The sequence below is a fragment of the Astatotilapia calliptera genome, chromosome 7, assembly GCF_900246225.1.
Source record: "Astatotilapia calliptera chromosome 7, fAstCal1.2, whole genome shotgun sequence".
NCBI classification, from domain to species: domain Eukaryota; kingdom Metazoa; phylum Chordata; class Actinopteri; order Cichliformes; family Cichlidae; genus Astatotilapia; species Astatotilapia calliptera.
In genome coordinates this window covers 67,246,330-67,270,027 of record NC_039308.1, presented here as the reverse complement: position 1 = coordinate 67,270,027, position 23,698 = coordinate 67,246,330, and the positions used below count along the sequence as shown (strand labels likewise).

General features: G+C 44.5%; 1 protein-coding gene across 3 annotated transcripts in view; it reads right to left on the bottom strand.

The window, feature by feature from the left end:
* LOC113027186 (guanine nucleotide-binding protein G(o) subunit alpha) overlaps positions 1–23,698 on the bottom strand; it is a 104,315-nt gene that overhangs the window by 53,880 nt on the left and 26,737 nt on the right. For all 3 annotated transcript variants that reach the window (XM_026176787.1, XM_026176788.1, XM_026176786.1), the window contains exon 3: positions 20,188–20,329. In XM_026176787.1, coding sequence (XP_026032572.1) covers positions 20,188–20,329 — 142 coding nt within the window. The remainder of the gene's footprint in view (positions 1–20,187; positions 20,330–23,698) is intronic.

Here is a 23,698-nt window from a genome sequence, read left to right as displayed (position 1 = left end):
TGTAATCCTATAAAGTGGTTCTATATAGTGAGTAACTGTTGATATAGAGCGTTATTACATTCATTGCTAATGCAATCATATGGCACACTGACCTCTGAGGAAATTTTAAATGGCACTCGTCATCAGAAAGGTTGCGCTACACAAACGACCTGACAGAGGACTTACATACACAGCAGCGTAATGAGCGAAGTGGAAACACCTGGGAAACACAGCTGACACAAATGAACCTGAACACCACAGGGGAAGCGAAACTAAACACACCGAACATGGAACACGAGACTCTTCAAAATAAAACAGGAACATAACGGGATGTAGACGGGACAACACGAGCTGACATGAAACACATGACAGACACAAGGACAGACACGTGAGGACAGATGAGGGAGACGAAGGCACGGGCATAACTCTCAGGGTCCCTGTGCCTACCCGGTCGGCTCAGTATGGCTACATATGTTTTGTATTCTTTTTTTATTTGTTCCTGCTCTCTCCCTTCCCCTCTTTCCTTCCTCCCTCTGCCTGGGCGGAGCTCACCTGTGGGCTCCTGCCCTTTGCCCACGCACCTGTGGCTCATCACGAGTGATCCAGCTCCTTTATAAGATGGCAGCTCTGTGTTTCTTGTCGCTGGACCGTTGCCGACCCTCGTCAGTGTAACCCCAGCTCAATTACTTCTAAAGTGTTTTCACAGCGATTTGCCTTATTATCCCTTCGTGTCTCTGTGTACAGATTCCCTGAACCTACCCCCGTGTTACCCGAGTGAGTGGAGTGTGAAGAGGAGTGGACGGAGTGTGTGTGTGTGACTATCGGCGTCTTTCCCGTTCGTGTGTGGACCCCCGGAGCCCGGCTTTCCCCTCACTTTTGTAAATAATCACCTGGTGTATCATAATAAAGACTCTTGTGCTTTCAAGACCTAGAGCCTGCGCGTGAGTCCGTTCAGTCCCGTTGTGACAAGAACTAAACGTTAAAGACAGAAGACGAGACAGGAAAAGAGACATAGGTTAAACATAAACTAGACTAAAACTCAACTAAACCCAAACTAACAAGAGCTTTATATTATTCCAATGTAACATAAGAAATCAAAACAAACTGCTGGGTCAAAGACCCGGCCCCCGGACGCCAAGACCTCATACAAAATGCTGGAAACACTCACTGCTAAACAAAGTTGGCAGTGATGAGAACATGTGAGCGTGTGGATGCAAAGGGAGAGTTTTCTGAATAAGATGCAAACCTCAGTCTGCCTGTGGACATACACTTCATAGTCATCGAGACAGTCATATGAGTAAAGCATGAGGTCATGGAGAGGTCATCTGTCTGACAAGCAAATCTCCACCAACATGGCTGCAAAAGGAAAGATGAATCAGGTGATTCAGTGGCTCAAAGTCCAGATCTTAACTTGGCTAAAATGCTGTGGAGAGACTTTAGAAGAACTGAGCGCAAACGTCTGAAAACCTCACGAATGGAAACAACGTCGTAAAGACGAGTGGGCCGAAATGTCTTCTTGATGCTCTGAGAGACTGATCAAGTCACAGGAAAAATTATTACTTCAAGTTACTGCAACTAAAGCTGGTTCTACAGGCTACTGAATCAAAGACTGTACTTTTATAAGAACGGCGTGAGTAGGTCCTGTTCTGTTTTCCACCTTCGATGGTAGAAGCAGGTCCTGTCACTGCCGTCCATTTCCAAAAACTGGCTCTGATTGCTTTTTGAGTGAAGAACTGAAGAAGATGGGCTCGGCCCATGGTGAAAATGTCATCTGTTGTTTCCAAGACATTATATAGTCCATCATGGAGAATGGTTACTGCTCAGTAGTTCTCTACCAGGAAAATCAGATGTTCTGTTAGAGTCTTCGATACTCCATCGTGAGTGCTGCACCAGTTGAGAACATCACGAGTAGGCAAGTCTCCACACTGACCTCACCAAACAAAAATACACAGCAACAATGAGTGAGACGGTCAATCGCTGCAACCTTTTACCCCTGCAGTCCCTATAAAGACACGTATACAGCGTGTGCATTCACAACCATAAAATGGCACACACACCCCGCGTGGAGGCAGTCATCAAATATAGATTGAAATGTCCTTCATAATTTAGATCTAGCAGGCCAAGAAGACACACACACAGACACACAACCCCTGCCCTCTCTCCGGGTACAGGTTTTGCAGAGTGTATATGAATAAAGGAAAGTGTGTGTATATCTTCAAGCAGTAAAACCAGGACACAACAGAATAAAGGGCAGAGAAAAAGAAGCAAGAACCAGACAAACAGCAAACCCTGTCAGACGGCAGGGTCAGATGTAACGCCGTTAGAAAGTGCTTTGTTTATTTGCTCTGTCATCGTGGTTGAGGTTTGCAGTTCCTGCATTTGTGTGTGTGACGGTTGGCTAACTGTCCGAAGATTTACTGAGAGCGCTAAAGTAACGACAGTCTAAATGCTGCTGATTCACTGCCGTCTAATCTTGACAGAGAGTCCGAAACATCAGCATCAGAGAAGACCACGCCCACCTCCGCCTCGCTAAACTGGCGACCGAGCGATAAAATTAAAGCGAAATAACTGAAACGGACATGAGTTCTAGTTGTGGCTATCTGAGTTTTTTTGATGCTTGTTTCAGGGCTTTGGTTGATGACCAAATACATACAAGCTAATAAGATCAGGCCCTGTTGTATAACACTGCACAACAGTTCCTTCTGTTCACAGACAAATCAAAAACAGCAGCAAAGCACAAACACATGACTCAAAGCTGCTCTCCATGACTGCTCTAACATTACCTGCTACATTACTGAAGCTACTGTGACAATGTCAGGTCATTATACTTCAGTCAAAACTCAGATGATGTTTCAGATATCTGTATCAGATTATATGTATATTTTTTTAATATTAATATCTGACTCTGACTCCATAGATCATGAGAATTCTGGCAGACTGAGGTGATATATTAATCCTATAAGCATACAGCAGGGATCTATTTTTAACTTGGCCTAATTAGCAGCAGCAGCAGCTGGCTAACAGACTGAACACAGAACACGATTCAAACAAACAAGAATCCCAGAACAAACGTCTACAAGAGATAACACACAAACAAACAGCATTTAAATAAGCAAACCTTTAACTGTTCAGGATGTTGACAAAAAGAAGTATAACATTAAAATGCCTCTGAGGGCCCAGTATACATAACACAGGTTGTACCTTACAATTAAAGTACAATGAAGTCTAAACATGAAATATGTGATTTACAATAATCCCGCCATCAGGTGTTCACATTTCTCAAACAGTGGAAGTGAAACTGGAGTAAATGTTGACTGTGAACTAGGGCTGCCACGATTAGTCGACTAGTCACGATTACGTCGACTAACAGAATCGTCGACGACTGATTTAATAGTCGACGCGTCGTTTGAAGCTTTGTAAGATCACAAAAGACGCAGGAATAAGTAGCAGGATTTAAGAGTGTAATAACGGACTGAAACAGAAGATGGCAGCACTGCATGTACAAGGATGCCAGCTGCCGTTAAACCCCGAAGAAGAAGAAGCAGCTGTGTCCCAGAATTCATAGCGCGGCCCAGCGCAGTTTCCAACAATGGCGGCAGCTAGTTAGTTTTAATATTACTCTTATTCTTCTTTCTGGGTCACAAAATAAACGTTTAACATATTTTCAGGTGAGAATGTAGCTGTGTAAACCTCAAATATCGGCTCAGTTTATCAGGACACCGCATATTTTCAAAAGCGCTCCGACGTTTTCGGAGACGTCTGTTACCCACTAGCTCGATAGCGAGCCGGGGGCTAGGTCACTAGCACCGTGAGAACACCGGACTCCCCGGCAAATCGTTTTCAAACCCACCGCCGTCTTTCGCTACTCAGGTTAAATATATATGAGTCACTTAGATAAATTAAAAATGTTATTGTTTGGCTTTTTTTAGTATTTTATTTGTTCCTGAGTAAATTGGTTTGGCTGAGATTAAAGTTTTTAAGATAAGATAAGATAAGATAAGATAAGATAACCTTTATTAGTCCCACACGTGGGAAATTTGTTTTGTCACAGCAGGAAGTGGACAGTGCAAAAGTTATGAGGCAAAAATTAGAATACAATAAGAATAAATACAGTACACAACTGTACAGAATAGAATAAAATAAAATACTATATACAGTAGAATACAATAAAATAAATATACAATAAGATAAAAATAGAATACAAATACAAATACTATATACAACTGAGTAAAAATACAACGATGACAGAAAGGATTATTGCACTTAGTATTATTGCATATGTGTGGATGTGTGTGCTTGATCAGTTAAAGTCTTTATTATGGAGTCTGACAGCAGTGGGGAGGAAAGACCTGCGAAATCTCTCCGTCCCACACCGTGGGTGCCGCAGTCTCCCACTGAAGGAGCTGCTCAGTGCTGTCACAGTCTGCTGCATGGGGTGGGAGATGTTGTCCATCAGGGATGACAGCTTAGCCGCCGTTCTCCTGTCACTCACCACCTCCACTGGGTCCAGAGGGCATCCTAGAACAGAGCTGGCCCTTCGGATCACCCTGTTCAGTCTCTTCCTGTCCCCAGCAGAGATGCTGCCGCCCCAGCAGACCACGCCATAAAAGATAGCAGAAGCCACAACAGAGTCATAGAATTTCTTCAGGAGTGGGCCCTCCACTCCAAACGACCTGAGTCTCCGCAGCAGGTACAGCCTGCTCTGCCCTTTCCTGTAGAGGGCGTCTGAGTTATGAGTCCAGTCCAGTCTGTTGTTCAGATGAACACCAAGGTACCTGTAGCTGTCCACAGCCTCAATGTCCATACCTTGGATGTTCAGTGGTTGCAGTGGAGAATGCTTGTGCCTGCGGAAGTCTACCACCAGTTCCTTGGTTTTACTGGCATTGATCTGGAGGTAGTTCAGCTGGCACCAGTCCACAAAGTCTTGAGTCAGTCCTCTGTACTCCTTGTCGTCCCCATCAGTGATGAGGCCGACTATTGCAGAGTCATCAGAGAACTTCTGCAGGAAGCACTGGGTGGAATTGTGGGAGAAGTCTGCAGTGTAGATGGTGAAGAGGAACGGAGCCAGAACCGTTCCCTGTGGGGCCCCCGTACTGCAGACGACCCTGTCCGACACACAGCCCTGAGTCCTCACATACTGTGGTCGGTCGGTGAGGTAGTCCAGGATCCAGGTAGTGAGGTGATGGTCCACTCCAGAGTTCACCAGCTTGTCCTTTAGAACCGAGGGAAGAATAGTGTTGAAGGCACTGGAGAAATCAAAGAACATGATTCTCACAGTGCTTCCAGCGGTCTCCAGGTGAGCGAGGGAACGATGTAGGAGGTGAATGACGGCATCATCCGCTCCAATGCCAGGCTGGTAGGCAAACTGAAGTGGGTCCAGTGATGAGCTTATTAGGCGCCGAAGCTGAGCCAGGACCAACCGCTCCAGGGTCTTCATCAGGTGGGATGTCAGAGCCACCGGCCTGTAGCTGTTGAGGTCCTTGGGGCGTGAAGTCTTTGGCACTGGTACAACACAGGAGGTTTTCCAGAGCTGTGGGACTCTTCCCAACCTCAGGCTCAGGTTGAAGAGGTGCTCCATCACCCCACACAGTTGGTCCGCGCAGGACCTGACGACCCTCGAGCTGATGCCATCTGGACCCGCTGCCTTCTTGCCATTAATCCTCCTCAGTTCCCTCCTAACCTGGGTGGTTGAGAGAGACAGGCTGGAGCCTTGTGTTGAGTGTGTATTGGATGCTGTTGTTGGGGGTGGGGGGGAGTGAGCAGGGTGAATAGAGGAGGTGTGAAGTGTCTGAGGTGGAACAGCAGCAGTGGGGGTGGGTGAGTCTGCAGCCGATGTTGCAGACTGCCTCATGGCTGAATCAAATCTGTTGAAGAAATGATTCAGTTCATTTGCCCACCTCACATCCCTCCCAGGCAGAGAGTTCTGCTGTTTGTGGCCCGAGATGGTTCTGAGGCCTCTCCAGACTTCACCAACGTTGTTTTGTTGAAGCTGGTTCTCCATCTTCTGCCTGTAGCTCTCCTTCCCATTCCTTATCAGTCCCCTCAACTCTCTCTGCACCCTTTTCAACTCCTCTTTGTCTCTGGATTTGAAGGCCCTCCTCTTCTGCTTGAGGACGGTTTTAATTTCTGGGGTAATCCAAGGTTTGTTGTTGGAGAAACACCGTACAGTCCTGGTAGGTACAGTGTTATCCACACAGAAGTTTATATAGTCAGTAATGCATGTAGTAAGGCTGTCGATGTCCTCACCGTGGTCATCACAAATCACCTCCCACACAGTCGACTCAAAACAATCCTTAAGAGCCTCCTCGCTCTCCTCTGACCATCTCTGCACTGTGCGGGTGGCTGGTGGCACCCTGCGCACTAAGGGCTCATACACAGGGACAAGGTGCACCAGGTTGTGATCAGATCTGCCCAGGGGAGGGAGAGGTGATGAACTGTATGCCTCTTCAGCATTGGCATACAGTAAGTCCAGTGTTTTATTGACTCTGGTTGAGCAGGTCACATACTGGGTGAAGGTGGGCAGTGTGGAGTCCAGTGAGGCATGATTGAAGTCCCCTGATATTATGAGAAGGGCTCTCGGTGATTGTGTTTGCAGTCTGCTGACCACAGAGTGGAGAGAGTCACAGGCTGCATCCGCGTTGGCCGAGGGGGGGGCATACGCTGTTATCGCGATAACATGCGAGAACTCCCGGGGCAGGTAGTACGGACGCATGCTAACGGCTAACAGCTCAATGTCTCTGCTGCAGAGTTGTTCTTTCACAGTGATGTGCCCAGGGTTACACCATCTGTCATTCACAAAAACTGCCAGTCCCCCTCCTTTCCTCTTACCGCTGTCTCTGGTCCTGTCCGCTCGCAGCAGCTGGAATCCCGGTTGTGTCACGCTTGTGTCCGGAGTTAGCGATGTTAGCCACGACTCCGTTAGCATCATGATGCTACATTGCCGGTACTCCCTCTGTGACCAGGTTAGCAACGTGAGCTCATCCATCTTATTGGGCAAAGATCTTACGTTTCCAATGATTACAGAAGGAAGAGATGGTCGATAACGTCTCCTTCTCAGGCGACGGCACGACACCCCCGTCTTTTCCTCCTCAGCTCGCTGGGAATATCGGGTCTGTCCGCCGGCTGTACCGCTGCAGGACGCAGCGCTAACAGCTGATCCTTACTGTAAACAAAGGATCTCTGCTCTGGGTCCCCAGACACGGGTGAAAAAAGTAGAAATAAACTGAGAAAAACGACCAGGACTAGCACAAAACGGTAGAACATGGTTGCAGAGTCTAATTACTAATATGTTAGTTATAAAAAAATTACGAGAAAAAAGATAAGAAAGAAAGAAACTCAGAATGAGCAGAGCTGCTGTAACAGGCTGCCGCACACGGGGGGCGCCGGAAGAAATTTTACACAGCTGAATAAACATCAAGCAGACAGCTGATTATCAGAAGTGTGAGATGCTCGAGAGTTTACTCCGGTGTCCTGTTATATTTTAGATAGCAAGGAGTTTATTAAACTTCACCGAAACAATCTGCAGATTTCATTAAAATTTAATAAACTATCATCTTGTCTTTATTTTTAGTTAGCACCTTAAACACTTAAAGCTGTAAGCTAATGATAGTTATATAAGAGCAGATGCTGCTGGTGCAATAAGCTGTACGTTTTACGTCCAATGGATGATGATCTGATTAGTCGACTAATCGCAAAAATAATCGACTATAGTCGACTATCAAAATAATCGTTTGTGGCAGCCCTACTGTGAACTTTGTGCTAATTGTATTTCTCGATTTTGCTGCCCTTTCCTGTCCTCCTCTGGGTATTTATCTATAATATTAACATGTATGCCAAAGTACAGATTTAACAGCATGTGAATAAAAATGCATCCAATATTTCCATACACTGCCTCTTTTTTTCACACTGTTGGTTTGATATACAGTGGTCCCTCGCTATAATGCGCTTCACCTTTCGCAGTCTCGAAAGGTGAAGCGCAGTCTTTTTTTTTTTTTTTTACAGCGCATTGTGTTCTGCGTCCTGATTGGCTGTAGACCATCATCAATCAATCTCGTGCCGTGTCTCCTGTACAGGACAGGATGCGTTCAGCTTGTCAAATTTACATAAATCTTCGATCCCAGCAGTGTGACTCTGGAGTGCTGCACTGTATGTTTGTAGGTTTTCTCCCTGTTCTGCACCGTCAAAGGCTCCTGCGGGTGGCTTTGGTTTCATCCTGTAATACTGGACTTTTTTTCTATGAAGGTTTGAACTTTGAGAGTTTAAACAAGAGAGAAAAGTGCACAAATGTTCATGCCTGTCTGAGAAAAGTGTATAAAGTGTGTAGTGACGGGTTTTACAGCCTTAAAACATCTATAATAATTGTAACAAACTAAAGTTGGCTACCTCGCGGATTTCACCTCCCACGACAAACGAGGGATGACTATAGTAAGATCTGCCAGAGGTTTCTTCTTGTTAAAAGGGAGTTTTTCCTTCCCGCTGTCGCCAAATTGCTCATAGGGGTTCATATGATTGCCGGATTTTTCTCTGTATGTATTGCTGTAGGGTCTACCTTACAGTATAAAGCACCTTGAGGCGACTGTTGTTGTGATTTGGTGCTTTATAAATAGAGTTGAATTGAATAAAACAATGGCTGGTTACAAAATAAAATCAAAGTCTATCAATTAGTCAATCAGTTTTACTTTTGATTGTTTATCTTCCACCCTTCGGGGTATTTGCAAACATAATAAGATTGATGCAGTGGAACCATGTTGTAGTGCACTCGAGTCACAATTTCGCTGTGTGGAACATCACCCCCCCCCCCCCCCCCCCCCAGCAGAAACAGGGCAAATAAATCTGCCCAATCACACCTGTGGAGCTCCCCGTTGTGGCTTTGGTGCAGGAAATAAAAAAATCTCTCTGGAAATGGAATCACATTAATGCAGGATGCTTTGTCAACCTGATCCGTTATAAAGGAACACAAGCAGGAACAGCACAATACTGTGTCAATGTGCTAACCCCTGAGGAACACCCCAGCCTCTCCTGCTCTCTTATCCTCTTCTCCACCACTCTGTTCATCATGCTTTACACCTGAGGCGAAATAATTTGAATAAGTCATATTTCTCTCCCTCGCTTTCACTGCCTCATGGGGACTATAGTCTATGTTCTCTCTCTCAGCACCTGAGAACCCAGTCCCTGAGGTCATTTACACACACACACACACGCGCACACACACACACACACACACACACACACACACACACACACACACACACACACACAACTGCCAGTTGCCTTAATGACTGACTGATCACGAGGCTAACAGGGCGTCTCATGGGCATAAAACCATTTATTCTATTATGACAAAGCTCTCTCTAATATTCTTTATGACGTTGTGTTATTATTGACACACACAGACACACACACAGTATATAATGCAAACATGTTGTTATTTTTGCTATTTCTTAATCACCTTTCTAACAAAACAAATCAATATTTGTTGTAACCTCAGTTTGTCTTAAAGACAGCATCTGTGTGTGTGTGTGTGTGTGTGTGTGTGTGTGTGTGTGTGTGTGTGTGTGTGTGTGTGTGTGCAAACAGTTACTAAGGTGTGTGACATGCAGTTTGCTTGAAGCGCCTTTGAACACTCCACAGTTGTCTTCGTAGTTGCTAATCACAGACCGACTGATGCTTCATATCCCAGAGGCAGTCATGATTTCATGACTGTAAGACGGTAAGAATTAGGACAGGCTAGTCAACAGTACAGCCTGAGGTCTTCCTACACCTCAGAACTCTAAATGTGGCTCCGGTCTCCTAGAATCTGGTCCATAACGTCCCTAAATCTGTCTGCTTCTGTGCATGTGTTCAGTTTCTGGAAGCGGGAGCTTTTTCCTCTCCGTTTTGCAAACCGTCACTGACGATTGGCGGCCTTGGTTACTGAGGGTGACAGGAGCAAGGCATCATGGTCCTGTTCTTAGTGGCGCAGTGTTGTGGCTTGGCACGGCAAGACAGGTCCATGTGCCTGTCATATGATGCTGGCAGCGCCAGTCTGGCAAATGCAGCAAGGAAGGGGGAGGTTAGCGAGAGAGAGAGAGGGAGAGATGGGGGAGAAAGAGAGGGCGAGTAAGAGTGTGTGTGTGTGTGTGTGTGGTTTCAATGGGCTACAGGGCAATTTAGGGAAACAGAGGGCTAGTTGTGTCTGGGTGTGAGTGTGTATGTAGCCTACCCTAAAGGCCCAACTCTGAGCCTTTCTGATCTTATAAACTTTGACGTGTTTTGCAGGATTCAGTATCTAAAAGGCACCGTTGGTTCGCAGAAACACACACACACACACACACACACACACACACACACACACACACACACACACACACACACACACACCCTTGTGTTACTTCTCAGAACTAATTTTACCCCGAGTGGATGATAACGGCAAACATAACAGGCATAATTTTGCCTGCTGCCTGACTCGCTTTTCTGCAATAAAATAAACGCTCTATAACAAACTGAAAAGGAGACATGCAAATATCTGTGCTGTGTTATCCACATGCAGTCATGCAGTTTGGTTGCAAAAACAGAGATCAATCACAACAATAACAGAATGAAATCAACCTCACTCACAAGACTTGTCACCACACTACAGTGCAGCACGCTGCAGAAGAACAGGTAGCACAAAATCAGCGGCAGTACTGACGAGTGGATCTGCTCTTAGCTTTATGGAACACAACACTGTGGTATGCAAAGCTAATAAGAGCTGAACTGAACAGCCAGTTGACAAAAAAGGTTATTTCACTCATTTTTAATCACCAAAAGTAAATTCCAGCTTCTCAACAATGTGAATACCAAGCATAACCTAACATGTCCACGGGCACCAGGACTAAGAAGACATCTCCTTTACCGCGCTGGTCCTTCCACGCCTACATTTACCAGCACACAACAGCCTGCCGATTGCCAGCTTCCTAAATCATCCAGTTCTTGAGACCTATTAGAAAAAAATCAAAAGAAGATGTTGGTGGGATCATTAAAGTCATTAGGAGGCATTTATCTATTTCATAGAGAAAAAAACTCACTGATTTATTGACAGGACAGACAGTAGATTAACTGGGGGAAAAGAAATCATTAGCTGCAGCCTGTTGAGGAAAACACTTGTTTCTCCTGCACTAAGCATCACTGAGTCAGTCATCCATCCATTTTCTAAACCGCTTAGCCGGTTCAAGGTCACACGGCACTGGATACTGTCCCAGTATGCACTGGCTGGCAATCTATCAGAGCGGCTGGCACACAAAGACAGACACACTGGTAGTCACATTCACACCAACAGGCGTTCTAAGGTGGCCAGTTCACTAAACCTGCATGTCTCAGAGAGCAGGAAGAACATGCCAGCTCTACACAGGAAGGTCCCAGCTGGTCAAACCAAACGGCAAAACAGGCCATCCAATCAAAGCTTTCTGCCTCTCTACAGAAAACGGCAGATATTTCTCAAGATTTCCAGATGACCTCACACCCCAAGGAAGCCGAGTGAAACAAAATGAAAAGAAATTATGTCATTATAAAATGACGCTTTTGCTATTTGTACACCAATGTCTGTACGTAGCAGATACCAACACCAGTTTGCCTTTAATCATGTGTGATGGAGAGCAGAGGAGAGAGAGCGGATATCAATTGACACTGTTAAAAAAAAGATGTAAAAATGAAGTAAAATCAGACACTGTGGCTGCTATCTGCTCTTTAAGTCTGACATTAGCCGTTTCCGGGTCCAAACTCCGCTGCAGGTCCCAAAGTCAAACGAACACTGCGGCATCACTGAGAGTTACAAACTGTCTAAATTCTTTCATCTTTAATAAAATGATCAGCGTTGCTGCTTTACCAGGTGTAACAATTAAGTTTAACATCCAGGCATCCATGAAAACAGGATTAATGAAGTTTAAGAGAGTTAAAAGTTAGCAGGAAGTTAGCTCGCTAGCTTCCACCTAAGCATGATATAGCATGTTCTGACTGAGAGATTTCTGAAAAATTCAAACATACAGCTCTGCTATCACTTCCAACATAAATGAGGACAGAAAACTAAACAGCAGTGACGTTTGTAGGGTTACTGAAGTTGGGCTAGCTGCTATATAATGATGTGCTACATGATCGCTAGCTACACAGCTATGTTAGCATAAACACAGTGAAGCTGGAGGATGAACGCTAACTTTTCTCCACTCGATAAAAGTTAACGTGAGGGTTCCTGATGGTTAGGGACAAATGCAATCGCATGGCAGGATGCTGTAAACGGACCAAACTTCAGTCAGGAGAACAACTGAGATAATCCATCCACAATACGAGGTTAGTCATTCATATACTGCTGCATGGGCTGGGCTGTAGCTACATCGTAAGGTTTTAAACACTGAGCTTTAAAATGAACAGTGGCAATAAAACCCAGAGAGACCGACAGTGATCACGGATTGTTTTTAAGGGCTTGTTCAGATTAAATAGAACAGGATACAAAACATGTTAAAAACACAACAGCCTTAATAAACACAGAGCAGTTTGGACCTGGAAACAGGATTCATACGTCATCACTTAAAGACCGATTGGACATAAGTCAGTCAGAGTCTTTGTCTGAGAGATTAAATCATTTTAACCAGAAATCATTCAAAGGAAACGGTTGTTCTTTATTTCACAGAAAGAAATGGCAATACATCGCGATTCTTATTTCTTAGTTTTTATCATTAACTAATAACAAGTTATGAGTTTATAGCAAAATTATTTAGCCCAAAAAATGTTTTCAGTGTGTGTTCTGTCGCACTTAGGAAGTAATGACTAGTGTGGAGCAAATCACCACAAATAAAAAGATGACAACCTCAGATCCTTTTATTTTTTTAATGAATACAGTCTGAATCTGGTCAAAGCTCAGAGCAATGGCAGCTTTCCTGCTGATTACAATAAAGGCAAAGCAAAGCTGCACCCCACGACAAGCACAGGAGGGCAGGCTTCAGCCCATCTTCACCATCAGAGACGATACCGCAAAACCCACTCGAGCTGGGAGAACCACCGATCCAGAAGCTGAAACTCGGCATGGAAACTCACAGAAAGAGCCAAGTTAAGGAGTCTTCCTTACAGCGCCTCAAACAAATAACCATGGAAAATCTGTCCTGGTATGAACACTGAAAAAAGGCTAACGACACGTCCTGTACAGATACAGTATAAATAATAAAATTTGACCTGTGACAGTCCTGGGAACAAAGACGTGGATAAAACACACTCCCAAATCTCAGGTATGGGATGACGGTCCTTTTGTTGCTAGGAGACGACGGTTCATTCCTTTGCACCGACAATCTCACTTTAAAGATGCAGAGGCTTTCTCTCTGCTCTCTCTGGTTTACTCTGGATTTCTATATTTATCTCTCTCTCTCTGCATGGACTCACACATTCAGCACACATGCATCTACACACAGACACACACGGCCTAAAATCCACACACTCGCATATGTGCATGTGTGCGTGTGTGTTAATTACCCAGCTGCAGTAACCCAGAGACTAATGATCTCTCATCACTGTGAGGTGGGATTAAAGTTTGAAAGTCTTGATTAATTGATTGAGCTAGCCAGTCAGGTGCATGGCAGGGAGCTTACCTTATTGCTCTATTAGATAGATGAAGAGAGTGAAGTGCAAGGCTACAGGGAAAATGGAAATCCCTAAATGAGAGAAATGGAATAGGGGGAAGAAACAAGAGGAGACTAGACTCGGGTGATTGAGGAGAAGAGGAAGGACGAGAAAAGAAGAAGGTGAAACGACAGCATCAATAAAGAAGTGCAGGAAAGAAGGAGGAGAGAGGAATAAAGGACACAGGGTGTAAGAGGGGAGAGACAAAGGGATGATGCTGAAAATAACAAAAGAGCAGGAGGGGAAGGAGGGAGGGAACAATCAAAGGGAGCTCAGCACTGCAGGAAGGTGGCAGACTGACACACACTTCAAACACGTGTGTGTGTGTCTGTGTGTGTGTCTGTGTGTGTCTGTGTGTGTGTCTGTGTGTGTGTCTGTGTGTGTCTGTGTGTGTGTCTGTGTGTGTGTCTGTGTGTGTGTGTGTCTGTCTGTGTGTGTGTCTGTGGTGGAAGCTGTGTCCATACACTGACCTTCTTAACCTGGCAGGAAGGGATCTGCAATGATCCCATTCAAAGTGTGCTCATCTTTTCTGACTGTACTGTCGCGAACTTTAACTTTTAACATCCTAAATGTGCTCTGTAGAGTCTGTCCTTCACACTTCATCACGCAGTTCATTTAATTAGCAGCACTTGGCTGTACCTTACCCCATTAATTCTTATGGAAGCAGTGAGCTTGTATCTTTGGTTTTGGTTTTAATAAATAAAGTATCTCATGTTTGTAGTTCATATCAGTACCTAATTTGAAGTCCTGTTATTGACTATTTTTATTATATCCTGATATGTAAAACTTTGTGTGTCATCACAACCCAAAAAGGGAAACTGAGCTATATTTGTTACGTGTCTCCAGTTTATTGCAGCAGTATGGCCGTGTGTAAATTATTTTATGTTTAACACACAATGGGAACATTGTGTTCAGATGGGCGTTGGTTTTGGAGCTCACACGTACAAACACATGTGCGCGCGCACACACACACACACACACACACGCCCGTTTAGCTATCTTAGTGAGGACCTTCATTGACATAATGCTTTTCCTAGCCCCTCACCCTAACCATTACAAACGAATGCCTGACCCTAAACCTAACCATAACCTAATTGTAACCCTGACACTAAAACCACATTTTGAGCCTTTAAATGTCTTCAAACTTGTGAGGACCGGTTTGTGTGTCCTCACAAGTGACTGCTGGTTCTCACAAGTATAGTAGAATGCAGATTTCGGTCCTCACAAAGATAGCTAGACAGGAACACCCACACACACTAACCCGTGAGAATAACTCAGCTAGTTTCCACAACAACACGCAGCGACCTGTCTGCCAGCTCTCGCTGTCTCGCTATCTTCCACACTCGGTCCATCCTATCATCATCCTATCCCCGTCATGCCCGCTCCATCTTATCTTCTTTCCCTGTTTCCCTCTGAGGGTCCATGGAGACACCGAGTGTTTCTCTGATGTCAGTAGTTGCGTGCGCTTCATTTCAATAGCAGCTGCGTCCATAATTTCCTTCTCATCATCAGACCTGAATTACTGACTGCTGCACTCGTCATTTATTTGTAAATATAGAAAAATAGATATACATATCATAACTTGAGTGTCTTAGACCCAAGCTCTTATTCAAAGAAGTCATCATCACATGTCATGTGTTGCTAACATACTTTAGCATCTCACACTACAGAAAGGTGACAGCTGAGGAAAGTCAAACGTCAGCAGCACTGCCCCTCGAGTGTCAAAGTTTGCTGCCCGGCAGCAGGAACATCTCCCTCTGGATACTGTGTTACGTCAGAGAGGAGAGATTACAAGTACATTTACTGAGTATATTTAAGTATGGCAGAAATCACAGTACAGTCATTGTCTTTAACTTTAACTGCTGATTCTGTTATCAAATGTTGAGGTTATAAAATCAGGATGTGTGTCCTGTCCTAGTTACGCTCAGCACCCCTCCCTGCTGAAACAATAAAATGTTAATGAATATCTTGAAGTGGAGTTGATCTCAATCACAGTGGCCTTTCTGCCCTACTGCCTCTGACTTCATTTAGTTTTATATACCGACACAGAAAATGAAGCCTAAGGCAAATCCACGAGTAAAGCACAGGCTGATTATTTGTGGCTCGAACAAAAATAAATAAAAAAAATCCCGAGTGGTTGCTCCAGGCAGACACTTAAGGTCTGCTGATGTTATTCCAAGAAGAATGGTCGGGCGATCTCCATCATCCATACCTTACCCTGGAAAACACTGGCACTGGTTCCACAGGGATCACCATCCAACCTCAAACACAACAAACACGTCCAGCATGAAGTAAGAGAACATAGGCTGTACCAGTGGAATGATTCAGCTTATCATAAAGACACGCAGTAGGCCATGTGTGAATATGAGTGCAAACGGCGTGCTAGACCAGCGCCCTGTACAGGATGTGCCTCTGTGCCCTGTGACGGCTGGGACAGACTCCAGCACCCTGGGACCCTAAATGACAACAGCGGTTACAAAAAAAACACATGGATGGATGAAAAATGCCATATTTTACTGTTCGTATTTTAAATACTGCACTGTTGCTACTGCTGGAGTAATGGATCTAAATGCAACTAACCAATGCATCCCGTAGGACATTATCTCTAAATACAAGTTGGTCTGGGAATGGAGGGGAACTTTACACAGAGGACGATACAGGTGAAAGCATTCGCCTAAATTGTATACAGCACCTTGGTCAACAGTTGTCGTTTTAAATGTGCTATATAAATAAATTTGACTTTGACTTTAAAGCAGGGGTGGGCAACTCCAGGCCTCGAGGGTCCTGCAGCTTTTAGATGTGTCCTTGATCCAACACAGCTGATTTAAATGGCTAAATCACCTCCTCAACATGTCTTGAAGTCCTGCAGAGGCTGGTAATGAACTCATCGTCTTATTCAGGTGTGCTGACCCAGGGTGAGATCCTGCAGGACACCGGCCCTCGAGGCCTGGAGTTCCCCACCCTTGCCCTAAGCTTTAACTACTTTTTTTAGACTTTGTGTTTGCAGGAGAGAATTCTGGAAACTATCATTACTGTCATACAGTTGTCCTTGGCCTTAATCACTAGATTACATTCATCCCTGCTTGAACTGAATATGAAAAAAATAGTTCCTAAGATTTGCGAGAATGGGACTGATTGGTATGTACATAAGGACAGACATAGTATACTACCTCAGGTCACAGCACGGAGCCATAAACTGTAGTTTTATTGAAGGACCAGCAGAGGCTTTAACACCAAAGAGGTTTCTCTTTGAAGCTTCTTCTGTGAAGCCTGAGTGAAAAGTGCTCAAAGATCTATTTCAAGCAAGCTATCATAATGTGTGCATGTGTTGCATACGCGTGTGAGTTTGTGCGTGCGCGTCTCCAAGTGTATGTGTCACGGCGCCCTTGGACACGGGCTTGTGGAATGTGTTGAGAGCAAGGGAAAACACTGGGTTGCCACAGCAACTAGCGAAGAGAAACAGATTGGTGGGTGGGTGGGGCGCAGTCAGAAGAGCAAGCAAAAGACCAGAAAAAGATAGGACGGGACAGGTTTGACATACGCGATCCCAGCACAGGATTAGAGGGGGAAGCTGAAAGAGTAAGAGGAGAGCTTGAAGGATACGGGTATGAAAAACGTTCACGTTCGCCCCTCGTCCTTTATTGATGTGGGTAGGATGTTGCTCTGGTTACTTTGTGGGGAAGTCAGATGGGGAGTGTAAACACAGCTCATTCTGTTTCTTGTCCACTGTCACTTCTCCATTTTGCCTTGAAAAATCGATCTTCTGTCCTCTTTCCTGTTTTACGCCTCTTCTTCAACACTTTGCATTCATTTCAGAACCGGTTATAATCCTGCAACCCTTCTGTAACACACGTTACTTTAACCTGATAAGTAGTGTAGCACAGAAATCTTGTTGTAGACACTTTTCAAAATGTCAACTCTCACACCAAAAACATAAACTGCTCCATTCTTGCCTGGGAACACTTCGGTGTCTCCCAGAGGAGCTTTAGGTGCTGGAGGGCAGGAGAGAGGTTTGCCTGCCGTCCCCATGACCTGCATAAGTGGTAGAAAACGGACAGCTGGACGGCTGGCTGGGTGGACGGATTGACTCTGTACAAATAACAATGTAGCTGAGGCTGTTCACTTTACCTCGAAATAGAAACGCAATACTTTGATATATTATACCCTCCAACAGACACACACACGTTTGTATGGCTGACCTTGACTCCTCACACTACTGCGTTTCCAAAATGTCCTCATTTCAATAGTCTAACAAAGACAACTCACACACACACACAGCATATCCTGATCAATAGGTGTATTGTTATTTCAGCCTCTACATGGAGTATCAAAAGCAGCGTTGTGATTAAAAATACACCGCGCCTTTGGATAAGGTTAAGGTCACCTGCATGTGTTCTTACAGTTCAAATCTGTGCCGCTCACGCAGTGATGAGGAGGACAGATATTCTGTCATCGTGACATCATCACCACTGTGACATCATCACCACGACTGCTATGGCGACGCATCATCAACAACTACACAGAACTGCTAATGATGTACACTTACACCAGCAGCATTTATCTTCACTTTGAACTTTTATACAACATCAGGAACAAAGTGGGCGTGTCAGTGTTTCGTCTGAATCACACAAACACATCAGGATGCTTCATGTGCAGACAGAGGTCAAACAAAACGTTCCAGCAGAGAAGGTGAGGCTGAGTGAAAACGTGTTCGCTCCTACAGCAGTGCATTCAAAACCACGAGCTGATGTTCAGCATTTAACTGAAGGTGCCATACATGACTGCATTTCCTGCACTCTTTAGTGCCTGAGTCATCCTGACAAGTCTAATGACCTGATTTATTAGAAATTTGGAACCTGAAACTGAGGTGAGTATAAAGGAGCGGTTGATTAGCCTCATCCCGCTGCCCTGCGTTCAGATAGAACCGATCCTCTTCTGTGGATTAGATTCATAATCCTCAATTAGCAGGTCGTATACTGAACGTGTATACTTCAGGATTCAGAGGACTGAGAAGTGGGAAAGACTAAGGCTACGTTCACGCTGCAGGCGAAAGCGCATCAAATCCGACTTTTCTGACCCTCTGCGACCATCTGTCCGATCATGGTGTGACAGTGTGAACGGCACAAATCCGATATTTTCAAAGCCGATCTGGGTCACTTTGGTATGTGGTGCTGAATCCGATACATATCTGATGTTTCAGAAAGCGACTGCTGTTTGATGGTCATGTCACATTAAATCCGTCTTTTACGTCACTGACACAAGACAGACGCCAATTATCAGCGCCGGAGAAGACATCGCGAACGCTTCCTGACCATCCGGTGTAGATGTCAGTGAAACTATCCTCTGAAGCAGCAATAAGGATCAATATTAGGCCAAATGTAAATAATAAAATAACTTTATAACTTAAAGCAAAATTGGGAAAGTGACCCGGTGTGAGCCTTAGTGTGAAGGAATTTCGGCCCAAGCGTGACAGGGTCCGTTCACAGCCAATCCCGATAAACTGAAGACAGTTTATCAAATAAAAGATGCAAGATCGCTGCTCAATCTCAGCAAGCGAAACAAAGACATTAAAATATGAAATATATATAAAACAAGTGCTGATCATTTTCTGCTTTCCTCTCGATGCTTTCCAAAGCATCAAAGTTGCCATGACTTCAGAGGCCACTGGAGTTTGTGGTGAAGCAAATGATCCGTTTGTCCCTCAGGAGGCGGCGTTTGTTTGGAAGCTGGTGTTTTTCATTTCATGATGGTTTGTCTTCCCTCATTTTCACCGGGCATTTACTTTTCCTTCAGTGTCTCCTTGGTCACATTAGGATTGTTTGGTTAGGTCATTCAGTACCGTCTTTAAAGTGTTCCCTGAAAAATGATGCTTTCTGAGTGAATACTAATGTGATGCTAACTTGTCTTTGATGGCAGCGTCTAACGTTCTGGGAAAACGAACAAGCTGTGAATATTTTTTACATTAGACACAGCTGCAACCAGTCAAGAGTGAAATGTGTAGGGAAGGTCTGTGTCGGTTTGACACTGGCTCGCTGATTATGCGTCCTCCACGTTGCTGAACTGCCGCACCTGAATTTGCTTAGACCAGCTATCAGCATTCAGGGACCACAGCACAGGCAGTCTTACACCTGCGCTATATTTAAGTGCTATCCTCCACAACTTTATACAGAGAGATTTTTGTCTTCAAAAAGGTCAAATCGAGGAGCTGAAGCTGGTAGAGATCGTTGTCCTGCCACATATACTTTAACAGGTCTGATACAAGAGCTGGACTCCTGGTGCTTTTGTCTTGCAAGGCCCACGCCGGCCTCTCCCTGCTCTATCCCAGTTATGTGGTCCATCCCGTGGCTACGTGCGTCAGTCGTAGGCTGGGAATTTGGTGCACGAGCTAAGTGCTTAATGATGAGCCTTATTTAGTTCACAGAAGTGAGAATACAAAAAAATCACAAAACATTTCCCTCGTTTATGGTGATCTGTCATCACACTCTACAATGTTGGTGACAGTATTTGGAAAATGAGTCATTTATGTGTCGTACGTTCTGCTGGGCATGCTTGGGAAACGTGTATGCACGCTTGAGGACGGGAGCTGACCTTGCGCTCTTTGTCTCCGTACTCCAGGCCCAGCGTGTCCATGGCGCGGACGATGGCGGCCAAAGATTGGATGGTGTTGCTGTAAACAACGGGCTTGTACTGCTTTACGTCATCGCCGGAGAAACCGTCCTCGTGGATGATCCTAGAAACAAAGAGACGCACGGGCATTAAAGAATGTTAAATACTTGGGCTCTGCTCATTATACAGGCAAACAAAGTGAACAGCAAAGTTATGTGCAGGCACAGGTTTGCTTCTCAACCTGATAAAAAAGTGGATTAAAAGCACACGGCAAAGGTGTTTTACACGTTCGTGGGATACAAAAGAGGAAAATGGAGATAAGCACAGGTGGAGCCTGGACCGGAGAGGAGGGAGGGAGCGGGCCCATAACTGTAGCCTAACCTGACATTTAAGGCTGCTGTTTGAAATGCCACAATGTCTTTCACTGCACCTAACGCAAGGGCACAGCGACAGACGGTCGCAGGGACAGTTAGCGAGGTAGACTCCCGCTCGTATGGACAAATGAGACAAAGACCAACAGAGAGACGGACAGCCACGAACAACAGGTTGATTCAAACAGACAGATACAGGTTGAGGCAACAGTGTGAGGCAATTCTGATAGACAACATCACCATGCATAAATAAACCCGAACGAACGGGCCTCCAGCATGGGCACAACTCAGGATCCAACACGGCTGCAAACATTTGTGCGTGTATTACAGGCCTGTGTCTATCCCACTGTTCTTACTTTACAACCAAGTAATCCAAATTGAAAAGAAATCTAGTAAAGAAAGTGCAAAGAGCTCGGTAAAGTCAGAGAGACACGTGTAGGAACTAGTGATGTGCGGATCGATCCTGAAATATCGATTCCTCCGATACCAATCATTTATGTTCTAGAATCGATTCTCACATTAAAATATCGATATTTTAGTAATTTAGGGTAAATTTGTAGTTTGTCATTAACAGGAACACAGTGGAAAGAAACTATATCATTCGGATTGTCTACATTCAAAGGAACTACTTCCTCTTCCGCCTTAGGGTTCTTTAGACCTTCGCGGTCTAAAGAAAGCCGGGTAGTGAAACTCAGCCGTCTGCTCCTTGCTATCTAAAATATAACCGGGCGCTGGCGTAAACTCTCGACCGTCTCACACTTCTCTTTAATCAGTTTCTGTTTGACGTTTATTCAGCTGTGTAAAACCCCGGAGTAACCCTCCCGAGGGATTAAAAAAGTTAAATTAAATTTAATCTAATCATTTTAATCTCAGCCAAACCGATTCACCCACGAACAAATAAAACACCGAAGAAGCCAAACAAGAACATTTTTAAGTTATCAAAGTGACTTAAATATCATGTTTAACTCGAGTAGTGAAAGCCCGCGGGGGTTTGAAGACGATGTGTGGGCTCAGATATTTGAAGTTTACACAGCTACATTCTCACCTGAAAATATGTTAAAAGTTTTTTTGCGACCCAGAAAGAGAAATAAGAGTAATATTAAAACTAAGCAGCTGCCGTCATTGTTGGAAACTGGAATTGGCTGGGCCGCGCTATGAATTCTGCGATATGGTTTTTCAATTTTGTTGTCCGGGGAGAAATCCGGGAGAATGGTGGCTCCGGGAGATTTTCGGGAGGGGCACTGAAAATCAGGATTCTCCCAGAAAAATCGGGAGGGTTGGCATGTATGGTTGTGGCAACATCACTAACCTTGTCACCTCAGAGTAAATCATATCACAGAATATGACGAGCTTATGTTGAGACAAACTGAAGAGGAGGAGAGGGACAGGTGCTGCTAGGGCGAGACAGACGTCTCTCACAGGCAGGCAAGGTGGTCAAATAGCACAACTTCAGTTTTTTTATTTCTATATGATGAACTCTGCATTATTAAGTGATAAGAACAAGTAATCTGATGTCCTGTAATCATTATGACGCTATAATTTAAGATACAACAAATAAAATAAGTTTTTGTACAAAGTATCGGATCAGTATCGTCGATACCACCCTGAATATTACTTGGTATCGGATCGGAAAGGAAATCAGTGGTATCGCACATCACTAGTAGGAACTAAGAACAAATATAAGCGCTGTCAGCAGCCCCGCAGTGGACGTTCAGAGAAACTGTTCAGAGAAACTGTTCAGAGAAACTGTTCAGAGAAACTGTTCACATCTTGTTCTTTAGCATGTGAACGCTTATATTTGTTCTTAGTTCCTACTAGTGACAGCTGGACAGCAATACGCAGCATCAGTCATGAGCCGGTGAGATAAAGTATTATGTACTCACACTACATCAATTATCTGCAGTCAGCTGAGACTGAACAAGTCACCTGGATGAGTGACGAAACGTTTCTCCCACAAAACGCTACGTCCAGATGAACAGATTAAACTTTTGGAGAACAACATCGATTACACTGAAAGGTGCTTGACTGATGAATCAAAATAATCCTCACTTATATCAGGTCTGAAGTGAGCTCTTTGCTCCTCATTCAACCCGCTTTCTTCTGATTGGCTGCTCTTTTCAAACAGAAGGTTTGAACAGCAGGTGGGTGGGTTGCTGTACGCCTAAGATTACCATATAAGGTGATATCCACCCTCACTAAAATCATAGAGAGCCAAGAGCAGACGGAGTGCTGAGAGTCCAAATCCTGAAGTTCTGTTCCTGACGGGGATTACTCGCACATACGCCGACCTCATTACAAGTTTAATATGAACATCCATCGTTATGACGTAAAGTACATGAAAGGAAATAAGGAAAAGCTTCGGTTTCTTTATAACAACCTGACCACAGAGTTCGTGGTCAGTTTAAAAAGGCCTCTGCTCTGCGGGGTCTGGTTTGGTGTGCTTCTTGACATATGGCAGATGTGTGGTACGATACATCTGTTTACTGCTTCTGTGAGTGTCCAACGGTATTGACTTTGTGTGTGTGTGTGTGTGTGTGTGTGTGTGTGTGTGTGTTTGCGGTCTCGGTCAGTGTAATGTTTCAGATCAATCAGGCAGTGTGCCAGTCCTATATAAATATGCCACACTTCTATTTACATCAGTGCCTTTCACACAGAGGGCCAAAGCCTGTAGCTGCAGACGGGAACCAGGACAGATCTTTGCGTCCCCGCTAAAAGATGCCAAAAAGACATTTTCTGAAATTCCACCTTTCCTACCACCAGAGAGGAGAAACTCTTAATGGGAAGAGGAAACGATGCCAATAGAGAGGTTGATGTCAGAAATAACCTAACAAACAGAACTGGAGACTCTGTGTTTATACGACAGGAAGCTAAAGTTATGACAAAGAGCCTCTTCTGCAGGGGCGCTCGGCCAGCTTTGCACTGTGAGAATGTGCTTCCAAGGTTCAAGGTTCAAGGTTCTTTATTATTTGTCACATGCATAGTTATACAAGTATAACACACAGTGAAATGTAGCCTGACACGCTCCTCGACATGTGCAAAAATTGGGGGGGGTGTAGAGGAAGAACATTATATATATATATATATACACATACATACAGTATATACACTGGGTGAATGTGCAG